The sequence below is a fragment of the Calypte anna genome, chromosome 13 (assembly GCF_003957555.1).
Source record: "Calypte anna isolate BGI_N300 chromosome 13, bCalAnn1_v1.p, whole genome shotgun sequence".
In the NCBI taxonomy this organism is placed as follows: domain Eukaryota; kingdom Metazoa; phylum Chordata; class Aves; order Apodiformes; family Trochilidae; genus Calypte; species Calypte anna.
Window position 1 is genome coordinate 7,487,030 of NC_044259.1, and position 20,249 is coordinate 7,507,278.

At 39.5% G+C, this 20,249-nt stretch overlaps 1 protein-coding gene across 5 annotated transcripts in view; it reads left to right on the forward strand.

Moving 5' to 3' along the window:
- The first annotated feature begins 118 nt into the window (after positions 1-118).
- The window catches only part of CSNK1A1 (casein kinase 1 alpha 1), a 34,015-nt gene continuing 13,884 nt past the window's right edge, over positions 119-20,249 (forward strand). For 2 of the 5 annotated variants that reach the window (XM_030459433.1, XM_030459432.1), the window contains exons 1-5: positions 145-735; positions 1,576-1,682; positions 13,382-13,508; positions 15,261-15,359; positions 17,711-17,794. In XM_030459433.1, coding sequence (XP_030315293.1) covers positions 613-735; positions 1,576-1,682; positions 13,382-13,508; positions 15,261-15,359; positions 17,711-17,794 — 540 coding nt within the window. In that variant the 5' untranslated portion in view covers positions 145-612. Of the gene's footprint in view, positions 736-1,575; positions 1,683-13,381; positions 13,509-15,260; positions 15,360-17,710; positions 17,795-20,249 lie in introns of all 5 variants that reach the window. The other 3 variants (XM_030459431.1, XM_030459434.1, XM_030459435.1) reach the window with 3 other exon arrangements.

The window sequence follows — 20,249 nt, forward strand, 5'->3', positions numbered from 1 at the left end:
GGGGGCGGGGCCTGGCACGGATGGCGGCCGCTGATTGGCTGCTCGGGGAGGGGAAGGAGGCAGAGCTTGTGCCTGAAGCGCAGGCGCGCTGGAGGGGAGGCGGTGCCGTTCCTGGCGCAGGCGCGGCCGGGGCCCCGCCCCGCTCCCAGCGTGCCCTGCGCGGTGAAGAAGCGGCGGCTGCAGGCGGGGGCATTTTGTGTCCGCGGCGGCAGCGGTTGGGAGACAAGATGGCGGCGGCGGCCGAGTGAGGGACCGGCGGCGGCCGGGACCCGGCGGAGCCAGCCGGCTTCGCGGTTGTTTTTTTTAAATCCTTTCCCTCTCTCCTCTGCCTTTCCCTACCCTTGTTAGCCCCTCGGTGGCCGCCTCTCGTCTTTCTGGAGGCCACCGAGAACCGCGCGGCCGGGGAGCAGGACTGAGCCGCGGAAAGGGGCGCCCGGCGGAGGGCCCCGGTTGGAGCTGAGCAGCAGGGAGCAACCTTCCGATTCTGCTAACGCCTTCCCTCCTCTTTGCCCTCCCCTGCCCCTTTTCCCTCCTCCGGGGCGGCGGTAGAGCCCTCTTTCTTCCCCCGAGCCTCTCGGAAGTGCCGGGAGGGACCCTCGGCAGCCCCTCGCCATGGCGAGTAGCAGCGGCTCTAAGGCCGAGTTTATTGTCGGAGGCAAATACAAGCTGGTGCGGAAGATCGGGTCGGGCTCCTTCGGGGACATCTATTTGGCCATCAACATCACCAATGGGGAGGTAAGAGCGGCTTGCACTCCCTCGCCTTGGGCCCGTCGGCGCTGTCCCTTGGCACCTGGGGAGGTACGGGGGGGACTGGAGATCAACCGGGGGCGAGGGGAAGGCCTGGTTTTCCTCCAGCGATCCCCCAGGATTTTGCTCCCGGTGTCACCGGCTGCCAGGCCCCGGGCGGCCCTGTCTGTCCGGGTGGCTCAGCCGCCCTCCGGGGGTGTGGGGGCTGAAGGTCTGGACCCCGGGGTTAGGGAGACCCGGAGACCCTTCAGTCGTGCCAGCCTGGCCTCCCCCACCCAGCGATTGCTGAGCGAGTGGTGGGGAGAGGGCTCCACCATTGTGGGAAAAGATACTTTGTCTTTTACCCGCCGCCCTCTCCCACCAATCCCCCCCTCTCTCAGCTGGGGAACACTTTGCCTTGTTTTCATTAACAGTAATAGAAACAAAGAAGATCCCCTGTTCCTTCAACTTTTTTTTTTTTTTCTTGATGTGATTCTCTTTTTTTTTTCTTTTTTTTTTCTTTTTTTTCTTATCTCTCCTTCCTCCCCCTCATGGCTCTGAGCTGTAAAGAAGAAACACCTACGTATGTTCTCCCTCGCTTATATGGATCTGAAGACTTTACATCTCCAGCTCAGTTTCATGACCTGGATACTTACGTACAAATCATCACGATGCGGATTTTATTTGAAGATGCAACAAAATGCAGGACGTTGAGCACTAAGGGCTTTTAAAAACAAAAAAAACCCTCAAAGAATTTGCAGCAGGAGTGTTTGGGGGGATATTGAAGTGCTGTTCCCCTTAAGACTCAGTGGACGCTCTGCTCTGATTCCTTGTTCCCTTTCACTGTAGGAAGTTGCTGTGAAGTTGGAGTCTCAGAAGGCTAGACATCCCCAGCTGCTGTATGAAAGCAAACTATACAAGATTCTGCAGGGAGGAGTTGGCATACCACATATACGGTAGGAATCATTCATGTATGCCAGTACAGTGACTTCTCTTTAACGTTTGTGTGATGCAGGACACCAGCGTTAGAAAGATTTATCTGGGAACGACAGGGTTGTTGAGGGGGGGGAAAAATGCTCCACTGGAAGCTGTTCAGCTACTTGGGTATCTTCCCCAGTGGCTACAGTCTGCTCTTATTCGTACATACTGGGCTTTGAAAGTGAGATCTTCAGCTGTTCTGAACTCTGAGAAATTCTTGTCATGGTTAGAACAAAGTGTGAGACTTTTTTCGGTGAGAGCTGACGTTCTTAATGAGGTTGAGAGAGTTTGAAGCCCGTACTGGAAATGGCTGCTTTCTTTTGTTGCTTTTTTTTTGTTGTTGTTGCTTTTTTTCTTTTTTTTTCTTTTTTTTTTTGTTCCAACATGTCTTCCTCCTCCGCTCAGAAAATGGCGGATGGACGTGATTAACCCTCCCCCTTCTCGTGTTGGGACAAGGGACGTGCTCAGGCATGTATCTTTTCCTTTCATAGTTATGTGCTTGCAAGGCAAGAAAGAGCCTGCAGAGAACCTCAACCAGGAATGAGATGGCAGCCCCTTTCTGTTACTCATGCCTCACTAGGATTTCCATACAAAGTGCAAAGATTTATCCCTTCCAGTTCTTCATTATACAGCTGCCTCGTTTGTCTGAAACTTCCAGGAGTGTTTAGTAATGTGTTGATCTGGAACAAAATTGCTGGTGCAGCAAATTCGAGGAGGAGTAACTTATTATTGTGATGTTATACTGGGTTAGTTCCTAACTACTGAATCTGTATCAGAATTGATTAAATGAAACTTGAGTTACCTTCAGAATAACTTTGTACAAGGAAGTGTTTGGGGTTTTTTTAAACTTTGTTAGTGTTTGGTTTTACAGTTAATATTTTGTATGCTTGTGCTGTGACATAAAGGAATTTTGTTCGTTGAGCTGCCAAAATTATTTCAGTTTAGGATACTGGGTCAAACTGGAGGTTCCATTTTATCTTTTAAACCTTCCCTGACTTTGTTTTGTGTGTACTTGTATCAGTAGCAGCCTGTAGGGTCTGTTGTCATAAAGATGATTTATTCTAGATCATGTATTAATTTTAACAAACTCTAAAACAAGCTTTTATTTCTGAGGTGAATAGTACCCCTCCTGTCCCTTTTTCCCCTTGGACACAGCTCTGTGTAGTCCTGAATGTGAGCTGGAGCTCCATAGCAGTGGGGACAGTGTTGTCCTGGCCATCTGTCCTCATTAACAACAGCCTTTTGCAGGAATAAAATAACCATACCTGAATTAAGCAGCTTAAACAGAGTTGCTTATGTAAAACCAGATTTCATCTTTATTTTACACTACAGTTTCCTTCTTAACTTAAATGAGTGCTTTTACTGGACAATTGAAAGAGCAGAAGTTGCATTTTGGAAGGCTGTCACACACAGTATAGTACGTGCTAAAACAAGGATAACTGGGAAAACAGCCAAAGCAAGCAGATATCAGGTGTTTCATCACAAAACTCATGTGGGCATTCTTAAACTTTTTTTTAAAAAGAAGTAAATGAATGTTTGGTGCTGTAATGAAGCTTAATTTGCACATTTTTCAACCTTTCTGTGTAACAGAAGTGTACTACTGTTTAAATTCTTGGATTTGATTAAAATTCCCTGTGAGAGTGCTTTGTTTAAAGCTTAAATACTTGATATAATCTTCCATGCTGAGAAACCTGCTTATAACTTCAATTATAGCAGTCGCCTTTTCAAGTTTTTCTCTGTTTGACATTGTTCTGACATTTGTTTTGTGTATAACCAGTAACTGTGGTTTAGAAGTCTCCCCACCATAGGGGAATGACAACCTTTCTGCAATACACACTTCCTTCCTCCTCCCTCCACCCCACAAATAATAGACTACAAGAATCTGTAGAAGAATGAACAACTGAGACAATACTCAAAACTTCTCAAGTTGATTTATAGGCTGATAATTCTCAGGGAGTGTGATCTATTTGATAATATCAGTGCTCAAAGTTTTTAACTTTTAAGTTTCTTGGTAATAATTTTTGTACCATTTTTCTGGAAAAGTGTCTTTCAGGAAAAAAACCAACTACTTTTTGAATTAAGGATTAATTTTAATTTATTTTGTATGTAACAGATGCTACTTGACAGGTTCTTTGACAAAGCTTCTGTTGCTACTTGTTGTCTTGCTGCATGACATCTGGTGATGCTTGAAGAAATCTCAAATAGTATTTTTATGCTTTCTGTCTTCTGTAGGAGGAAGCCTACAGAGCAGGGTTTGCAGAACAGGTTTTGTGACAAATGTTAGGATGTGGTGTGTTTAGTAGAAGTGGAATCTTTGGCACCCTGAATATAAGGGAGAGAATTTCACCTCCCAAATAAGATGTATCTCTGAGGTGATTAACAAGGATCTATCTTTGAATAGGTCATTGTAAAGATGAGGACCAAAGTGGAATTACTGTGCATATTGTTTCAGACAATTCAAGCTTTTCTGACGTGTTTTTGGCAGCAGCTGAGCTAGAATGTATGACTGTACTTAGGTCACTTTGCATTTGTAATTGATAATAGTGATTCCACCATTGTTTTATAATGGTACTGCTGTCAAGTTGGAATAAGCTGTACTTGGCTCAGTATCTTTAGAAGGATGAACCAAGTTGAAGGAAAACCTTCTTGTACATTTGTTTAAATTTCTGTTATGTGACACCTTTCAACAACAGCATCTTTAGCAGAGCATTTGATACAAAATTGAAGAATCCTGCTAAGCTTTTCCCATTGCTATGCTGGTCTCAGCAGCACTTTTATCTCAGTGCTACACATCTGGGAAATGCAGACACCTGATCTTTCCTTCCTCATTTAACAAAGTAATGCAGTGTCCAAGATCAGCTTACTAAAAGTTGCATTAGGTGACTTTGCCTTACTAAAGTGGTCTGCTGTGGTTCTTTGAGTCACAAAGATGAAGTAAGAGGTGAGGTATGGATTGCTCATTGGGCACCTGTTCTTGAAGTTGAATTCTGCCCTTTAAATGTGATTGCAAGCTTAGTCATAAGATAGCATATCTGGAGTGTCATGGAAATTATCTAGAACCTGGCAAAAATTTTATATCTTTTAATGTTGATTTGATGGCCTTTTCTGGCTGACTGCAAGAAAGCAGATGGGCAAAATATCAATGTTGGCTCTAAGTTTTGTAGTGCTTCTGTGAGATCAAGTGTTGAGTTCTGTGGAAAGTGAACAAGGTGCCATGGTACTCCCACTGTAACAGAACATGTTTGCACATAAAACAGCAAAAAAATTGATTGGAGTGTCTATTCTCTGAGTATTCTAAACCCTCTTAGACATGCAGATTTTTGACTACTGTTCATTGCTGCTCCTAAAAGAGTAGGAAACAATCCTGAGTTTCACAAAAAAAAAAAATATATATATATATGCTCTATGGATTTATAAGTATTAGCATGTTCTTGATGCACAAGTTTTGGTTAACTATGGCCTTTATTTTTCACAAAGGGCTCTTGAACCAAGCTTAACATTCTAACAGACTGATTTGCCTTTAGGACACAATGCAAAGTCTGCAGTATTCTACTGGGCTTATTCTCATTGTTCTCAACCATCAACTGTCTCTTTTTTCCTTTCTTTTTTCAGTGGGAAAGCGTTTTTAGCTGTAATCTTGTTAACTGGGCACTGATCCTATTAGTCTGGACTATACCTTTATTCCCAAGTTCTGGGTTCTGGCTTGGAGGACTTCAGTAGGCTATGATTTTTTTGGTTTGTTCATAGTGTAACCATTAAAGCACTCTTGGCAAAAAAAATTTTCAATGTATTTGTGACAGCAACTCTTGATTTTGCTGTGTATGGTGTTTACCAACTATTGTTCATATCCATCATGAAATTACCTTTAGGTATTCTTACAGACATACTTTAAAAGAGGAGTGTGCTTCAGATTTTTGTTGATTATACCACGGAATATCTTATTTCTGTTGTCATTAATGGAAAACAGCTGTACTGGAATTGGCTGTGGCTATTGGTGATACTTTAGAAATGTTGCTCTTAAGATCAGGAGGAGAGTGGAGTCAATGTGAAACACCTACTGCATGTATTCTTCTTTGGGCAAGCCCAAAGAGATACCATACAGCTTGTGAGGCTGATCAAGGTGATTATTTAAGTTTAAATCCAAAAAGCTACTGACCTGGCAATTTTTTGCAATGTAATCTTGAAAACTGAACAAGTGACTCCTTCTGAACTTTTTAATCCAGTAATTGCAAAATATTTTGATGTTGAAATTTAGTACTGGCACCCATGTACCACCACACACTCTTGCAAGCAGTGAAGCATATTTTAAAGATTCTGGCAAAAAAAAGTCTTGAAAGGTTTTGTGTTTCTGATTCCTTGCTGCCATGTTGTTGGTTAATCTATCAATAGTAGACTGCCTGTGTTCTTCTTTACTAGGTGATACATTTAATGGAAAAATGTGTTTATATTTTGGTAATTTTAGAGTTGTTCTCACAGATTTTTCTGTGAGCACTTTGAATTTCAGTCTCTTATTGGAAGTGCTTAAAAATAATTGTAAATACACCCATCCTAAACACCTTCATTTTAAGGTGCTTCTTAATAACTTCATGCAGTCTGGGGAAAAAAAAAAAAAAAGCAAAACAGAAAAATACCCACCAAACTGACAAATGAAAACCAACTCACCAACACATCTCACAGATTAAAAAAAAAAAACCAACATCCAGACCCGAAAATAATAGTGAGAAGAAGTCTGGAAAGTTTTCTATCTTCTTTTCATTGGTAGTTCTGGGAATAATGAGAGAGAAGTTCCTAGGAATAGAGCCTCCTATTAATCTTCTGTTATTACCTAAGGCTGTATGCTGAAGGGCAGAACCCCTCTAGTAGATAAAAGGAAGCTTCTTGTTCTGGTAGCTCAAAGTAAAATTTCAATCTAGTCTTCTAATACCTAATTTTTTTTTCTGTTGAGAGAATGAATATTTAACCAAAATCTATTTCATATTTTATAACAATTTAAACTTGTGTCTTTAATTGGTGTTTGTGGACTTCTTAGCAGCATCCAGGAGATACCACAGTTTGAAAACAAAGCTGTCCCCCTTATTTATTTTTAAACTTTTTTATCCTTGCCTTAGGTCAGTCTTTGCAGAAACAGCTGCAGAAGTATGCAGTTTCAGTTCAGTATTATACTTCCTTGGTACAGGTGATGAGCAGAAGCTCTATTAAAATGCTATTTCCCCCAGGCAATGTTTCCTTTAGCTACTGTGGATCAATGGCTTTGCCTCTCAGCTGAACTGAACCTCCTGACTTTATGGAAGACATTTTATTTACATTCTCCTGACTTCCTAGCAGACATTAATGTACCTCCCTGAACAGCTAGCAAAACAGCAAGTTAACTGTGTGGATGTGTGCAACACAGCACTAGACAAATGAAATTACTGTTTCTTAGGAGATGAGTTACACTGGTAGACTTCACATATTCATACTTTTCTCATAACTACAAAAAAAGATACAGAATTTTATTTTTAGAGTCTTAACTTCACAGTGTAGAGTGTTCAGTGCTGTTTCTTTCTTTAGCACTTGGGTGGCCTAATTCATACTCACCATGGCAACTAATGTTAGGTGACATCTGCTAAATATTCCACTTCAGTATTTCAGTCATGCCATATTATGTTAAGTTCATTTATATTACTCCTAGCTGGCTAGCAGTTAGAAAGTGTTTTTCCAGTTTAGGGAAAGATAAACTAGAAGTATAATAATTTAGATGTCAGTCTTGTGACAGTAGATTAACTTTTGTGTGTTGCAACAGTATCTGTTAAGACTCGAATTAGTATATATTTGCAGGCAGAATATACTTGCCAGTTTGTCCAAAACATTATTTGTCAGGAGATGTCTGTACTGAAGTCTAGAACGTGGGACCAGAAGGGACCTGTTTGGTCTGAATCAGCACCTGTTTTGGACAACATGCTGTTCTTTCTGTTAATCAGTCAGGTGCTATGTTAAAACTTTCTAGGCTAGCATGGCAGTGCTGATTTTGTTATTGGAGAGCAAGAGAGAGAGAGGGAGAGAGCTTCTGTTCCTAAAAATAAATGCACATACCTGTAGGCAGTCAGCTCCCATTTACTTATTGTTGATTTTTTTTTTTATTAATGACCTTCTTTCTGTTACAGTCTCTATTTATGAAGAATAGTTGTGTAACTCCATAGCTGCCTTGCTGAGCTGTTTGAATACATGGTTACAGAGGTCACCACCTTCCCATCTTTCAAAGTCTATTCTGTCTCTGTTCCAAGTTGGATTTCCTTTCCTGAATGTTGGTGATAGGGCTTGCACATCAGTGTCTGTAGCATCAATCCCAATTGCTTCACAGTTTCTGTAGAATTCTATAGAATGCGTGTACTTTTACTGGTTAGAATTATTTTTCAGTGATGCCTGATATTAGAGTTACATGATTATAGGGAGGTCTGTGTTCTGTCATCTGACTAATGCCTAGCTCAGAGACTTCTGTGTGACTTAGTGCTTTCAGAAGTGGTGCACAGCTCCAGGGTGTTCATCAGTTCAGTGTCATTCGGTTTTCTGAAGGATATCTGAATCCTCTGTGTTCATGAACCCTTCTGGATGTGAATATTCCCCCTTGTGTGCTTGCTGCCTTGTCAAACATACTAATAAGGTGATCTCAAGTAATTCTACTAAGAAGTTCTTTCAAAATGTTCTTTTTTGTTTTAACAAATTTTAAAATAACCATAATTCTTCTGACAATCTTTGTTTTTGTCATGTAAACTCTGTCACATGGTGTTTGAAAGCAAAAATACTGGGAAAAATAATTGCATAGGACTAAAAGTAATTGTCGGGTCAAATGTTATGATTTAGGATAGCAGTGAAACATCAGAGTTCCAAAACATTTTTTAAAATTCTTTTTGAATGTGACTACAGAGATTTCTAGAAGTCTGAAGGTTTAACTATTCAAATACTATCAAGCAGCATTGTAATTCCTTGTAGTCAGGAACCAGGAAATACTTTTTTGATCTCAAAAACATGACCTTCTGCAGTTCTGTTTGTAATTCCAGGTTGCCACAACCTCCACTGGAATAGTTGATGATCAAATTGACCGAAGCCTTTAGTGTAGGATACATTACCTGGCAAAGCAGGTGTTGATTGAGGAGAGCTTTTATTAGGCTGGAATAAAATAGTCTTGTTACAGTTGTTGTGGTAGTTGGAACACTTTCTTGTGGCACTGAGCTGTTCTGGTTTGTGTACAAAAAGCTGTAGACAAAATGATGAACCACTATGGTAATGGTGACAATGCCTTTACTGTCTTTATCATTTCAGAATGCGTTGGATTTGAGGGTTCTTTACCAGTGATTAACAACTGTATGTTTTTTTCAGGAGTTAGGTTAACCTTGATCTGAGTTTGAGGGGTTTTTAATGGGAATTTTCTGAATCCTTTTGGTCAGCATGTGACCAGCTCATACGTAGCTTTTGTAATTAACTGCTGGTTTTGTTACCTTGTTGGAATTACAAATGCTGATGTAATGGATGAAACTGCTGGTCACCTGCTAAAATTGTGTACGTGGTACAGTAGTCTGAAACTATAATTTTATATCCTATAACATTCAGACAGTGTCTGAATTCTGTAAGCCTGTTGCTAACCTCTCTCTTCTATCTGGCCTGCCTCAATTGGACTCTTTCAAAGGTTTTTTCAGTTTAAAAAAACCCAAAAACTATTAAACATCTTGTGACATTTTAAAAAGCACTTCTTTCGTTATTATTATTATTTATAATATATGCAGTTGCTGAAGTACATATCTACAGTCAAGGGAATTTAAAAAGAAACACCTCACTTAAGTTGAATAAAACATTTACAGTTTCAGCTCTGCATGTATACTGGGGCAATATATCAGACTGCTAAGCCACATGATGTGGAAATTTGTTGACGTGGTGAGTTTTGGTCAGATAAGTCACCAAGTCAAGTTAAGGTCACTGTTCAATCTTTAACCATGGTTTGACAAAAAGGTTCATAAAGGATATTTGCTGTATTCCAACTAATCTCTAGTAATTTGATCTGCAGCTTTAAACAGATGAGGCAAGGGAGAGTGACAAAGCATTTTCATGCATGTGTGAGCTTGGGCACACATTACAGCTTGGATATGGACTAGGATTCTGAAAAGCTGTATGAGATGTTAGTGGTGTGTGTGTTTGGGGCTTGTTTGGGGTTTTTGGTTGCTTTTTTTTTCTTTTTCTTTTTTTTTCTTTTTTTCTTTTTTGCATAAGTAGGAATCAACCTGTCCTACAGAACCAAAATCCTCTGCTTAGGAAATATGTTCTAATTGGATGTGCAGTACTGTAGGAATGAGTTAGAGATATAATAAGTTTTCTGGTCATTTAACTTTTCTTGAAATAATACACCACATGTAACTGTGCAGAGTCATTACCCACCCCAGTGAACTGTCAAATAGTTAACTATCTGCTCCCACTTTTGAATCCCCTCCAAAACTTCCCAGGCTAAAATGGTATTGCTGCTGCTTCCTCAGCTTTAGTATGTGATAGAATACTTCCAGGTGTGGTTAAAAAAAGAAGTCCATGGTGCTCTAACATAAATGTGAGACGTTTGTGTTCTGGGATGCTTAGTGTCATCTAATAGTTGTTCAGGGCTTTGTATGGATCATTCCTCAGTATTAGTGGTTCACTCTGTGTTTCATTGTTGAAGCAATTTTAGAATTTTTGAAGATTTCTCATTTTACCAGCTTCTGCTTCTGGAGTTGTGTTCAGTTTGTTGATGTCTACACCTTAGCCCTTGCTGAAGTGCTCTGAATTTGTGCATATCCAAAATGTGTGGATACATACCATTATATCCAAGGTTTCCTGACAAGAGCCAAGACTTCTGACACTTTTACTCTGAGCTGAGCAGCAGCTACTTGACTTTGAATCCACATGATGTATCCTTACTTCTTAATCCCATTTTCCCTGGAAATGTTCCAAGGGAAATGAGAACTTGCAGTGTTAACAAAGTAAATAAAGCACAGGTTACTCCAGTATCCTAGCAGACATTTCAGTTTTGAAATTAATAGATGGCTCAGTCTTCTGTGAGATGAATTGCAGGCAGGTAAACAAAACCAAAATGTTATGAGGGCACATCTTCCTACTTTGTCTTGTAGAGTTGATTCTGCTTTTCACTAGTACAAAATGGTCAGGAGATGAAAATTTTCTTGTGCATATGCAGACATAGGCCAAATAAAAGGTTGTGCAATCATCCTGAATTACTGCACTTCATCTTTTTCATCAGCTTCACTTTTTCTGTGATGCTGTAACTAAATTTTCTCAGCTCAGTTGAAGGCTGATTTTTTGATCTTTTTCTCTTAAAATTCTTTCTCTTGGGTACTGAACCATTAAAGTATTGAACAATTACACTCAGTATCTGAATTGGACTTCCATTTCTTTAAGAATTTATCTGGATATTGATTTGGACATTAGAATGCTTCAGTTCAGCCCATTGTTTTTTACACTTTCACAACAAACTTCTGTTTCATCTGACAGAATAAGCAGGTTAATGGTCCAGTTTTCATTACTCTAGATTACTGTAATGTTTTCTTTTCATTTGTGTCCTATGGAGTTGTTTATAGAGCCTTGTCAAAACTACTGTTTGCAGGACTTTGGTAGGAACCAAGAAGTATGTATGCAGTCATTCTTCAGTTGTAGGTGGTTCATAGTTCATTAGGAGTGTTTATTAACAGCATCTCTACTTTGACTCAATCTCTGCATGGTGTATTTTAAACAGTCCTTTTGGTTGTTATTGCAGTTGAAACTTGCTTCTGATCACTCCCTAAAAGGACCTAGCTGAGCAAGTATTTCCAAAATGCATGTATTTATGGTTTGGTGTCAGGTTGCAGTGTGAATATTAACCTCGTCATAAATTACTGACTTTATCAAATAATACCATAAACATGCTTTTCCAGTTGAGTCACTTGTCATTTGGTTTGGTCACTTTTTTTGGTACATTTGATAGTATCCATAGTACTTTTAATGAATTTTAAGAAGACAAAACCTGATAAATGCTATTTAGCAGTATTGTTATGAACATAAACATGTTGGAGGAAAACTGTTCTGTTGACATTTCATTTTAATTACTGCTTTCAAAATACGTATTTTCTGCATCCCCTTTTGATGTAGGGAGTGAGCAAAGGTCCTAGATTGGTTGTAAAACAAAGAGTATGATCCACAGTCCATGTAAAACATTGTAATGCAGTATTAGAAATTTTATAGAAGTCCGTTGTTTCCACTAGAATTCCAATAAGAAGGTAGAAGCCAGTAGTTCCTGAAACAAATCAAATACATAATCTTTTCTCTACAGTTATGTAAACATTTTATTTTACTACTCTGGCTAAGCTTGGAGTCCTGTGAGTACCAAGGAATTTCTCAGCTTTATCAGTGGTAACTATTTTTCAGACAACCATGCATGACTCTCCTGAAGTCATTGCCTAAAGTGGAAATAAAATGTCTATACAGGTCTTTAAGCCCCAGCTACTTCTGTGTTTGAGATTTTTTTTTTTTTTTTAATCTGCAAGCTTTTATTATGGGGTGTATTCTTAGTGTATTTTGCCTGCACTGCTGTTGCTGGAAACATCAAGCCTCGTCCAGGAGAGAGCTGGTCAGTCAGTGTCCTGCCCATCCACTCCTGGTGCTTGGTCCCTGCCAAAAAGACTGGGTGCCTAGAAAAGGCAAAATGCAGCGTTCTGATCAATAAAGTGTTGAATCTTTACAGTGATGTACCAGCACTCAGCTTCATGAAGACCTTTTCACACACCCCTCTCACTTAACTGTAGTTGTCTGGAATGTGCAAAAGGACTGTAGAAAATAATATTCAGGTTCACTTGGCAGGAGTGAAAGGTGTTGACTGCAGGTCCTCTCAGATAGCTTAGGTTGTGAAATATTCTCCACCAGGTGCAGATAACATAAAGCTGTGGTGGAAATTATAGATACGGATTGGAAGGAAAAATACACATGGGTAGCCTTCTGTTTGTGCTCATAGCATTGGTACCATTTAATTTTTTGCCCTGAGTCATCAGATACTTAAGGGTGTATATCACAGTCTTCTTAGCTGCAATTGCTACATTGCTACATCTGTATTTTTAGGAAACTTGAGTGGTTTTTCCTCTCTGAAAACTTGTTTTTGAGTCTGTATCTTCAGTAGGACCACAGAAATCGGTTACTGTGTTGAATGAAGTAGTAGAAGTAGTATTGTACAAGTTAATTGTGAGTTGCTTTGGTCTGTTGCAGATAAATTAGAGCTGAAAATAAAGCCTAAAGCATCTGAAGGTGTTTCTGGCAAGTTAAATAACACAGGAAACAATGATAGGAATGTAAGGTGTCCTGCAGATAAGTTTAATTTCAGATTTTGTACACACCTCAGTCTATTGACATGTAAGGGCTTCTGCTTTGATTATATATTTTGGTGCTTGGTATTTCAGTTGCTGCAAAGGTGGGATCCTCTAGAGGGAAAACTAAATCCATGCACAAACTTGCAAACTTGTATTCTGTTTTGTTCTCAGACTTTGTTTCTGGGGAAAACAAGACACTGCTTGCTCTAGTTTTTAGTTAGCTTTTAATCTTGAGTGTCAGTCAGCAAAGTGCCCTTGCAACCAAGAGTACTAATGGCATCCTGGGCTGCTTTAGGATTCCTGCTAACACTGGATAATTTTCTTTGTTGCAGGTGGTATGGTCAGGAAAAGGACTACAATGTTCTAGTTATGGATCTTCTTGGTCCCAGCCTTGAAGACCTCTTCAACTTCTGTTCCCGCAGGTTTACGATGAAAACAGTACTTATGTTAGCAGACCAGGTATGTACACATTTTACTGGGAGGAAGTTGAAAACCCTAAAGCCATTTTGTGCAGCGTGGCTCTCAAAGTGTGTAAAATAATGCGCTGTGAAGTATTGTATAGAGCAGATGAACACTTGACCTTTATAGGAACAAAGCAGTTGTGACTTTTGTGTGCCATGGCAGACATAGTGGACACAGGCCCATAGTGGGAGGGCAGCACAGATAACATTTCCTTTATGCTGCAGCTCTATCAAGGACAACTTTATTAGTATTGAGACTAGTATTGAGTGGATTACCTCCCCAGTATCAGTAATGGGGGAGGTACTGTAAGGATGGAAGCAGTCTCTAGTTAGGGTTGACTTGATTCAGTGGAAACCTGTTACATGTAGGGCAGCTGCAGTGACAGGCAGGCAGCATGCAGGTCTCTGGGTTTGTTCTTACTGAATATCACTGTGCACTCACAACCTTCTTTAGCTTCTAGTGTCAGATCATGAGATAATAAATACAGTTTTGGTTGTTGTGGTACCTGAAGACAGTTATTAAAGCTGTTAGTGAATGTGGCATTGCCTCAAACTTAAGGCCTCTAAAACTCAAGTCTGTTACTTAAGGCATCAGCAGAACCTGTTTAGTCTTTCTAGTAATTGATATATTTTTTTCAACTTGGTCATGGCAGTACAGCATTTGAAATGTCCAGCCATATTTATTTCTTGCTATTTAAGAAATAGCTTGATTGTTCTGTCTTCAGGTACTAGAAAGGCAGTAAGGGTTTCTGGAGTTGAATTTTCAATGCTAGTTTAAATTTCATCTAATATTACGTAATCAGTATTAGTACCAAGTTGTCACTTAGCCAGATGCTCAGAGTCTGCCAGGCTTGTGGCCAAGGAAGCTCATGATGGCATCTTTATGGATACAAGGTCAGCTGTCCCTGTTCTCAACTGCTCTAAGTAAGTGGCACTTTAAAGAGTCATTTGCCTGCTCAGTTAGATAGAGTCTGGGTGTTACAGCATCTACAGGGAATTTGTGTGGTTTTTGTGTGGTACTTCTTTGGATGATAAACACCAGCTAGTTGTCATCTAGGAAACATAGAAGGGGATGTACATGGAACTGGCTTTTGTCATAAACCAGTAGGACATCTGTTAGGGGTATGGTGTGTCAATTCAGCTCACTAAAGGATGTGTGAAGGGTGTTCTGGGAGCTGGAAATCTGAACCACATAAATGTGTGTGCTGTGATCTCACGCACAGGAAATGATATGACCATATATGATGATACAGATGTGCCAGAATTTCTTGGCATCTTCATTGCTGACTATTATTCCTGCATCATGGTAGCCTAGATATGACAGTATGGGCCACAATCAAGTTGTTACTTGCTCTGTGTAAAGTGTTGCCTGGCAGAGTGGCCTGATGATGAATGAGTAACTTGGCCAGGGGGAGGGAATGAGGGTTAGGATTTTGTGGTGGATGTAGAAAACCTCTGAAGTAAGGAAAAAACCTACTCTTCAATTGGACACTATAGTTAGAAAATTAAATACTTGAAATTATTTCCCAGACATACATGTTAATCTGCCATTTCATTATGGAGTTTTAAAAAAAAAAAGTGTACTTGGACAGCATAAAAAAAAGACCTGGTTCAGCTAGTATATAAACTTAAGCTGCAGAGGAACGTATCACAAAATTAATCCTTTCATTGAAGGTTTAAGAGAATCATAATGCTCTCATTGACATGGTACATGGTTTATTACTGTTTTGTTTTTGTTTTTTTTTTACAGATGATCAGTAGAATTGAATATGTGCACACAAAGAATTTTATACACAGAGACATTAAACCAGATAACTTCCTAATGGGTATTGGGCGTCACTGTAATAAGGTTAGTCTAATTCTCTTTGCTTAAAAGATCCAAAGGGAATGGCTATGTCACTTTAGTCAAGCTGCACAACATTTTTAAAACTCACTGCTGAAACTGTTCTGGATGGTAAACCATGATTCTGTGTGAGAATTTGGATTTGTCAATGTCTGCTTCTAAATGCAGTGGCATACACCTGTGTGTGACCCCCTTGCCTTACCTGTGCCATGCATTTGATTGCAAGAAGATCATAAACTAACCCTAGAGAATACCTAGCTACTTTCCTAAATAATGGAGTTTCATTATCTAGATGACTTATGTAATATAATTTATTTTCCTCAATGATAAAGTCAAATCTTACCTGTGGCTCTGGGGCTGATTTGGATGAAAATAATTTGTGCCAGCGTGGGAGCTCCTGACCTACCAGTCACCAGGGGTTTAAATCTTGCAGTCACAGACTGGTAAAGAGAACTCTTCATCCATCAGAATTGCAGATACCATACAACTAGTAGCCAACATTTAGGTCATTTGTCTTTATAAATAAATGAATTTATGCAAATATGTTGATGTAAAACTTAAGTTGTACTTGAATATGTTGTACAACAAATAACTGCACTCAATTTACTTCCTGGAAAAAGAAGTGGGGAGGGGGCATGGCTGAGGTTGTTGAACTTGTTTGGGTGGGTAAACATAGTCAGAAGTGCATGTTTCCTGTTGAAAACCTTATATAGAAGAAAACTGGGGTTTTTGGTTTTTTTATTTTATTTCTAGTTCTCTTGAGTGAAATATGCTTAATCCTGCAATTTGTATGTTGAGCTCGGGCAGACAGGCAGCATTGGCAATGCATTAAGCATGCTACTTAATAGAAATTAACTTCAGGACAAATGTATGTGATCAAGTGGTTTATTGGAAGCAAGATTCCCACTTCTCTATATGCCATCAGAGAATGTCTATCTTTAGGCACTACTGGTGTTCAAAATGTTTACCTTTGTTTGCCTGTATGAATGCCAACTTCAGGGCCATGAGCATTAGAAGGGGAAAGCTTGATTAACATGGGATAACAGCTCTTGTCTGAAGAGGTGCAGTGCACTCAATGTTTAGATCCAACCATTGTTGGAAAAGCTTGTAAGTCCAGCTGAAGGGCAGTCTACATGTAATCCTGTTGCTGTTAAACTTTTCTTGTTCCCAAATTTCATACTTTCACTCTGTAGAGCTCTATTTTTCTCTGCTGTGTTGAGCAGTTAGGCTCCTTAATTTTCTGGCATGACTTAGAATATAACTTTTTTTTTTTTCCCCCTAGGTTTAGTTTCTGATTTCCAGTTGTTCTTTTTGGGCCATTTTTCTATACTTTTGCACAGTCATGCTAGGTTGGCATTGCTGCATTCTGTTTCATCTGGACGTGGATTAATGGCCTATGAAATGCTGCTGCACTTCCTTTAGTGGGGGAACACATTAGATTTGCATCAACTGAAATGAAAAGCAAAATTGCCTGTAAACCATTTTATTTTTTCCCATTAGTAGGCTAGTTAAAGAGCCACACAGAGATACGGTGGTAAACACTGTGGGTGTGGGCTTTGTTCCTGTTGTAGGGTTTTAGAGATGAGGGAGGTAGTTCTTGATGGAAGTACAAATCTGTAGGCTTACATGAGCACAATTAGGAATGGGTTGTTTCAGTTTTGAACCACGGGAACACTTGCCACCATACAGTATTTACTTTGCTTATTTTTTGTAACTAAGGATAGGTTTTGGATTTTTTTTGAGATGACTATGCCCAGAAAATTGGCCACAAAGCCTAGAATAGCATGGTAATCTTGTTCCAGTAGCTTCCTGTCAGATTTATTAAAAATAAATTAATTTTTTCAAATTTTAATTTGGTGATTGGGAGAAATTTTGCTCCCACTTTAAAAGATGAATTTTCAGCTCTGCTAGAAATAAGCCCTGCATGCTTATGAAAGTAAACTTTAAGGTGACTAAATGCCTTCTACCTCTTCCTTACTGAAGATTTACTTTTTCTAAATGTCTTTTGGGGGAAGGGCAGTTTGTGGAATCAAAGGATGCTTTTGTAAGCAAAGCTTCGATTTCCTTTTTTAATAGAGCCAAATGTCACCATTGCTATCCCTTGTCAAGGCAGTGCCATTTTGGAGTGGCTCCGTTGAAATTTACCTTGTCACATCTTCCAAATTTTCTCCTTTAAAAAAAAAAATAAAAAATATACAAACATAGTTTTTTGAAAACTACAGTGCTTGGTGGAAGAAGGATGGCATTTGGCTACCCTGTTCTTTCTCAAACGCCTCGGTGTTGCCTGTCTGCGCCGGCCATTGTTGCAATGTAAGCAATACTGTTTGATGCACTGCCACCCTCTATTGTTTGTTCAGTGTTTAGAATCTCCAGTGGGGAAGAGGAAAAGAAGCATGACTGTTAGTACTTCTCAGGACCCATCTTTCTCAGGATTAAACCAGGTCTGAACTGTCTCCTATTCCAACCTCAACCCCAAATTCATGTGCTTTATTTTTGTTTTGGTTTGGTTTTGTTTGGTTTGGTTTTTTGTTTTGGTTTTTTTTGTTTTGGTTTTCTTTTTTGTTTTTCCTGGAGAATGTAGACCTTGCAAAAGCACCTCTTATGTTGGCATTATTCAGACATACTTGGCAAACATGTAACATTACTAAGATGTTTCCCTGTGGCGCTTGTTGAAATTGTGGAGTTGTTCTAAACTTGATAATAAAAAGGGTTAAATGTACATTCTTGATTTCAGATGCAGAAGCAGGTTTTACTTTTGCCCTTTAGAACTTGAAATCTCTTGAATGTGTTGAAGGGTAGACATACCACCCTTGTGAAATAAGAGGTCCTCTGTGTAGGGCTGTCTGCTTGTCTTCTAGTAGGGCTCCTGTAGTGTCTTTGAATGCACTTGGAGAACTTCAATTATCAATTCAGCCAAACCCTTTCCTTCGCAGGTTTTGGTCAAAATCTTCCAAAATAAGCGACAAGAACTGAAATATTTTCATCCATTGTGTTTATAAAATGAAATTTCTGTAACAAACTGTCTTGGACAAATATCTCATAGTGTTAAATGTTGTTCTCCTCTTAAAGAGAAGATGAATTGGAGAGGAATGAAGACATATGCCAGTTCATAGCAGGACAGCTGGAAATGGCTGAATGTGAATCATAGCTCAGGAGTTTGGCCATGGAATCAGTCCGTAACTTTCCACAGTGATAGTCTTCATGTATTAAATCCCAGGAAGCTAACTGCTGGATGCAAGCTGATAGGATGCTGTTGTCTGCTTCTGAAAGTCTCTTATCAGTTGAGGCAAAGACTTTGATCTACTTCTCTAGTTGCTTTTGGCAAAAATCTTGCCCTACTTCTCCAGTTTCCTGCTGATCATGCAACAAACAGAATTAAGGTGATACGAGGTTATCTGTGGGAATATTTGTGTTCCTGCTGGCTGGCATTGATATGTTCTGTGCTCGTCCAGATCAGGCTGTATCTTCCAACTTAACTCTTTGCAAGACAGATGATGGATTCACTCCTTTGCCTTCCACCCATCTAGAATTTAACATGCAAAATGAGCCTTAATTTCCTGAAAGAAAGGGGTGCCAGAAAATAATACCCAGTTACTTGACTGGTGTAAAACAGGTCTGTCTTGCTGAATTAGTTTTGGGTTTGGGTTTGGTTTTTTTTTTAACATATGCCTCTTGACAATGCAGAATTACCTTTCTCAGTTCTAATCCAAGAGATCTCATAACAGTTGTGGAAGAGGCAGAACATGATTTATTTTATAACTTTGGAAGAAAGTACTCCTAGCAGGTCAGTGCTAAGCAGGGCTAGACACCAGCCAACTATGTATTACAGGCACACTTGCAGTGTTGGCTATTTTGATTCATGAACTGTGACTTTGTCCCTTCATACTGTAAAGTTAACAGCAAGATCCCCAGGATTACTGAAAGCATGTGAAGACTTTGAATTGTTTAAAGTGTTTGTAACTAAATGTGCAACAAAAATATTCTGACTGAGTATATTGTTTAGTTTTCTCCTTATCAAGTCATAATATTTTGGTTAAACTAATGGGCAAAGGGCCTGCAAAAATAGTTTGCTAAACATCAGAGTGTCATCAAATGAGAAAATAAGGGATTGCATTTGAGCTCAAGCATTGCTTAGGAACATTGCATTTGTTGTATATTAATGATGTAGAAGCTTTCTGGTATCAAAATCCCTGGTTGGTAGCTGGAGAAACATCTCCATGTTCACTACCTCCCTACCTCTAGTGGTAGCTGTAGTGGGTGCAACAAACACAAGACCTCTGCTTCTGTGAACAGTCTGACCAGTGCAGTTGAGTTTAACTCCTCTTGCTCAAAGCATTCTGGATTTTCAGGGTGACCTCTGCAACAGTGAATGCAGAACTTCTGTGCTTTGTGGTTGCATATAAATCACAGCAAGACTTCAGCTCCAGGTTTTTTGCTCCAGTGGTTTAAGAGTCGTTTTCCTTTGTGTTTTCCTGTCTAGACTATAGTTAGGAAATCTTCAACTGTAATTCTGAAACATACCTCCCATGCAATTCTGAGACTTTTAGTCTTTCAGTACCTTTGATACTTCCATGTTGAGTGTCACTTCATAATTTACAATACTTTCAGTGTGCCAGAGTGACCCTTTGTCTTGTCTTGGATGTAGCCAGAGCTGCACATCAGTCACCAGTACTTGCTTACATTTAAAGCTGCATCTTTTGTTCTGGAATCACCTTTAAGGTGACACTGAATAGTTTTTTACAGAGAATTTATTGAATCTTGTGTCTTCCCATCATCTCCTTTGCCCACACAAATTACTCTTGCAGTATTCATGAATCAGTAGGGGCTGTAGTACCTGGTGCTGCAGCATTAATCCACCATTGGAATTAGAAATTCAGCCTGACTTGTAGCTTGAAG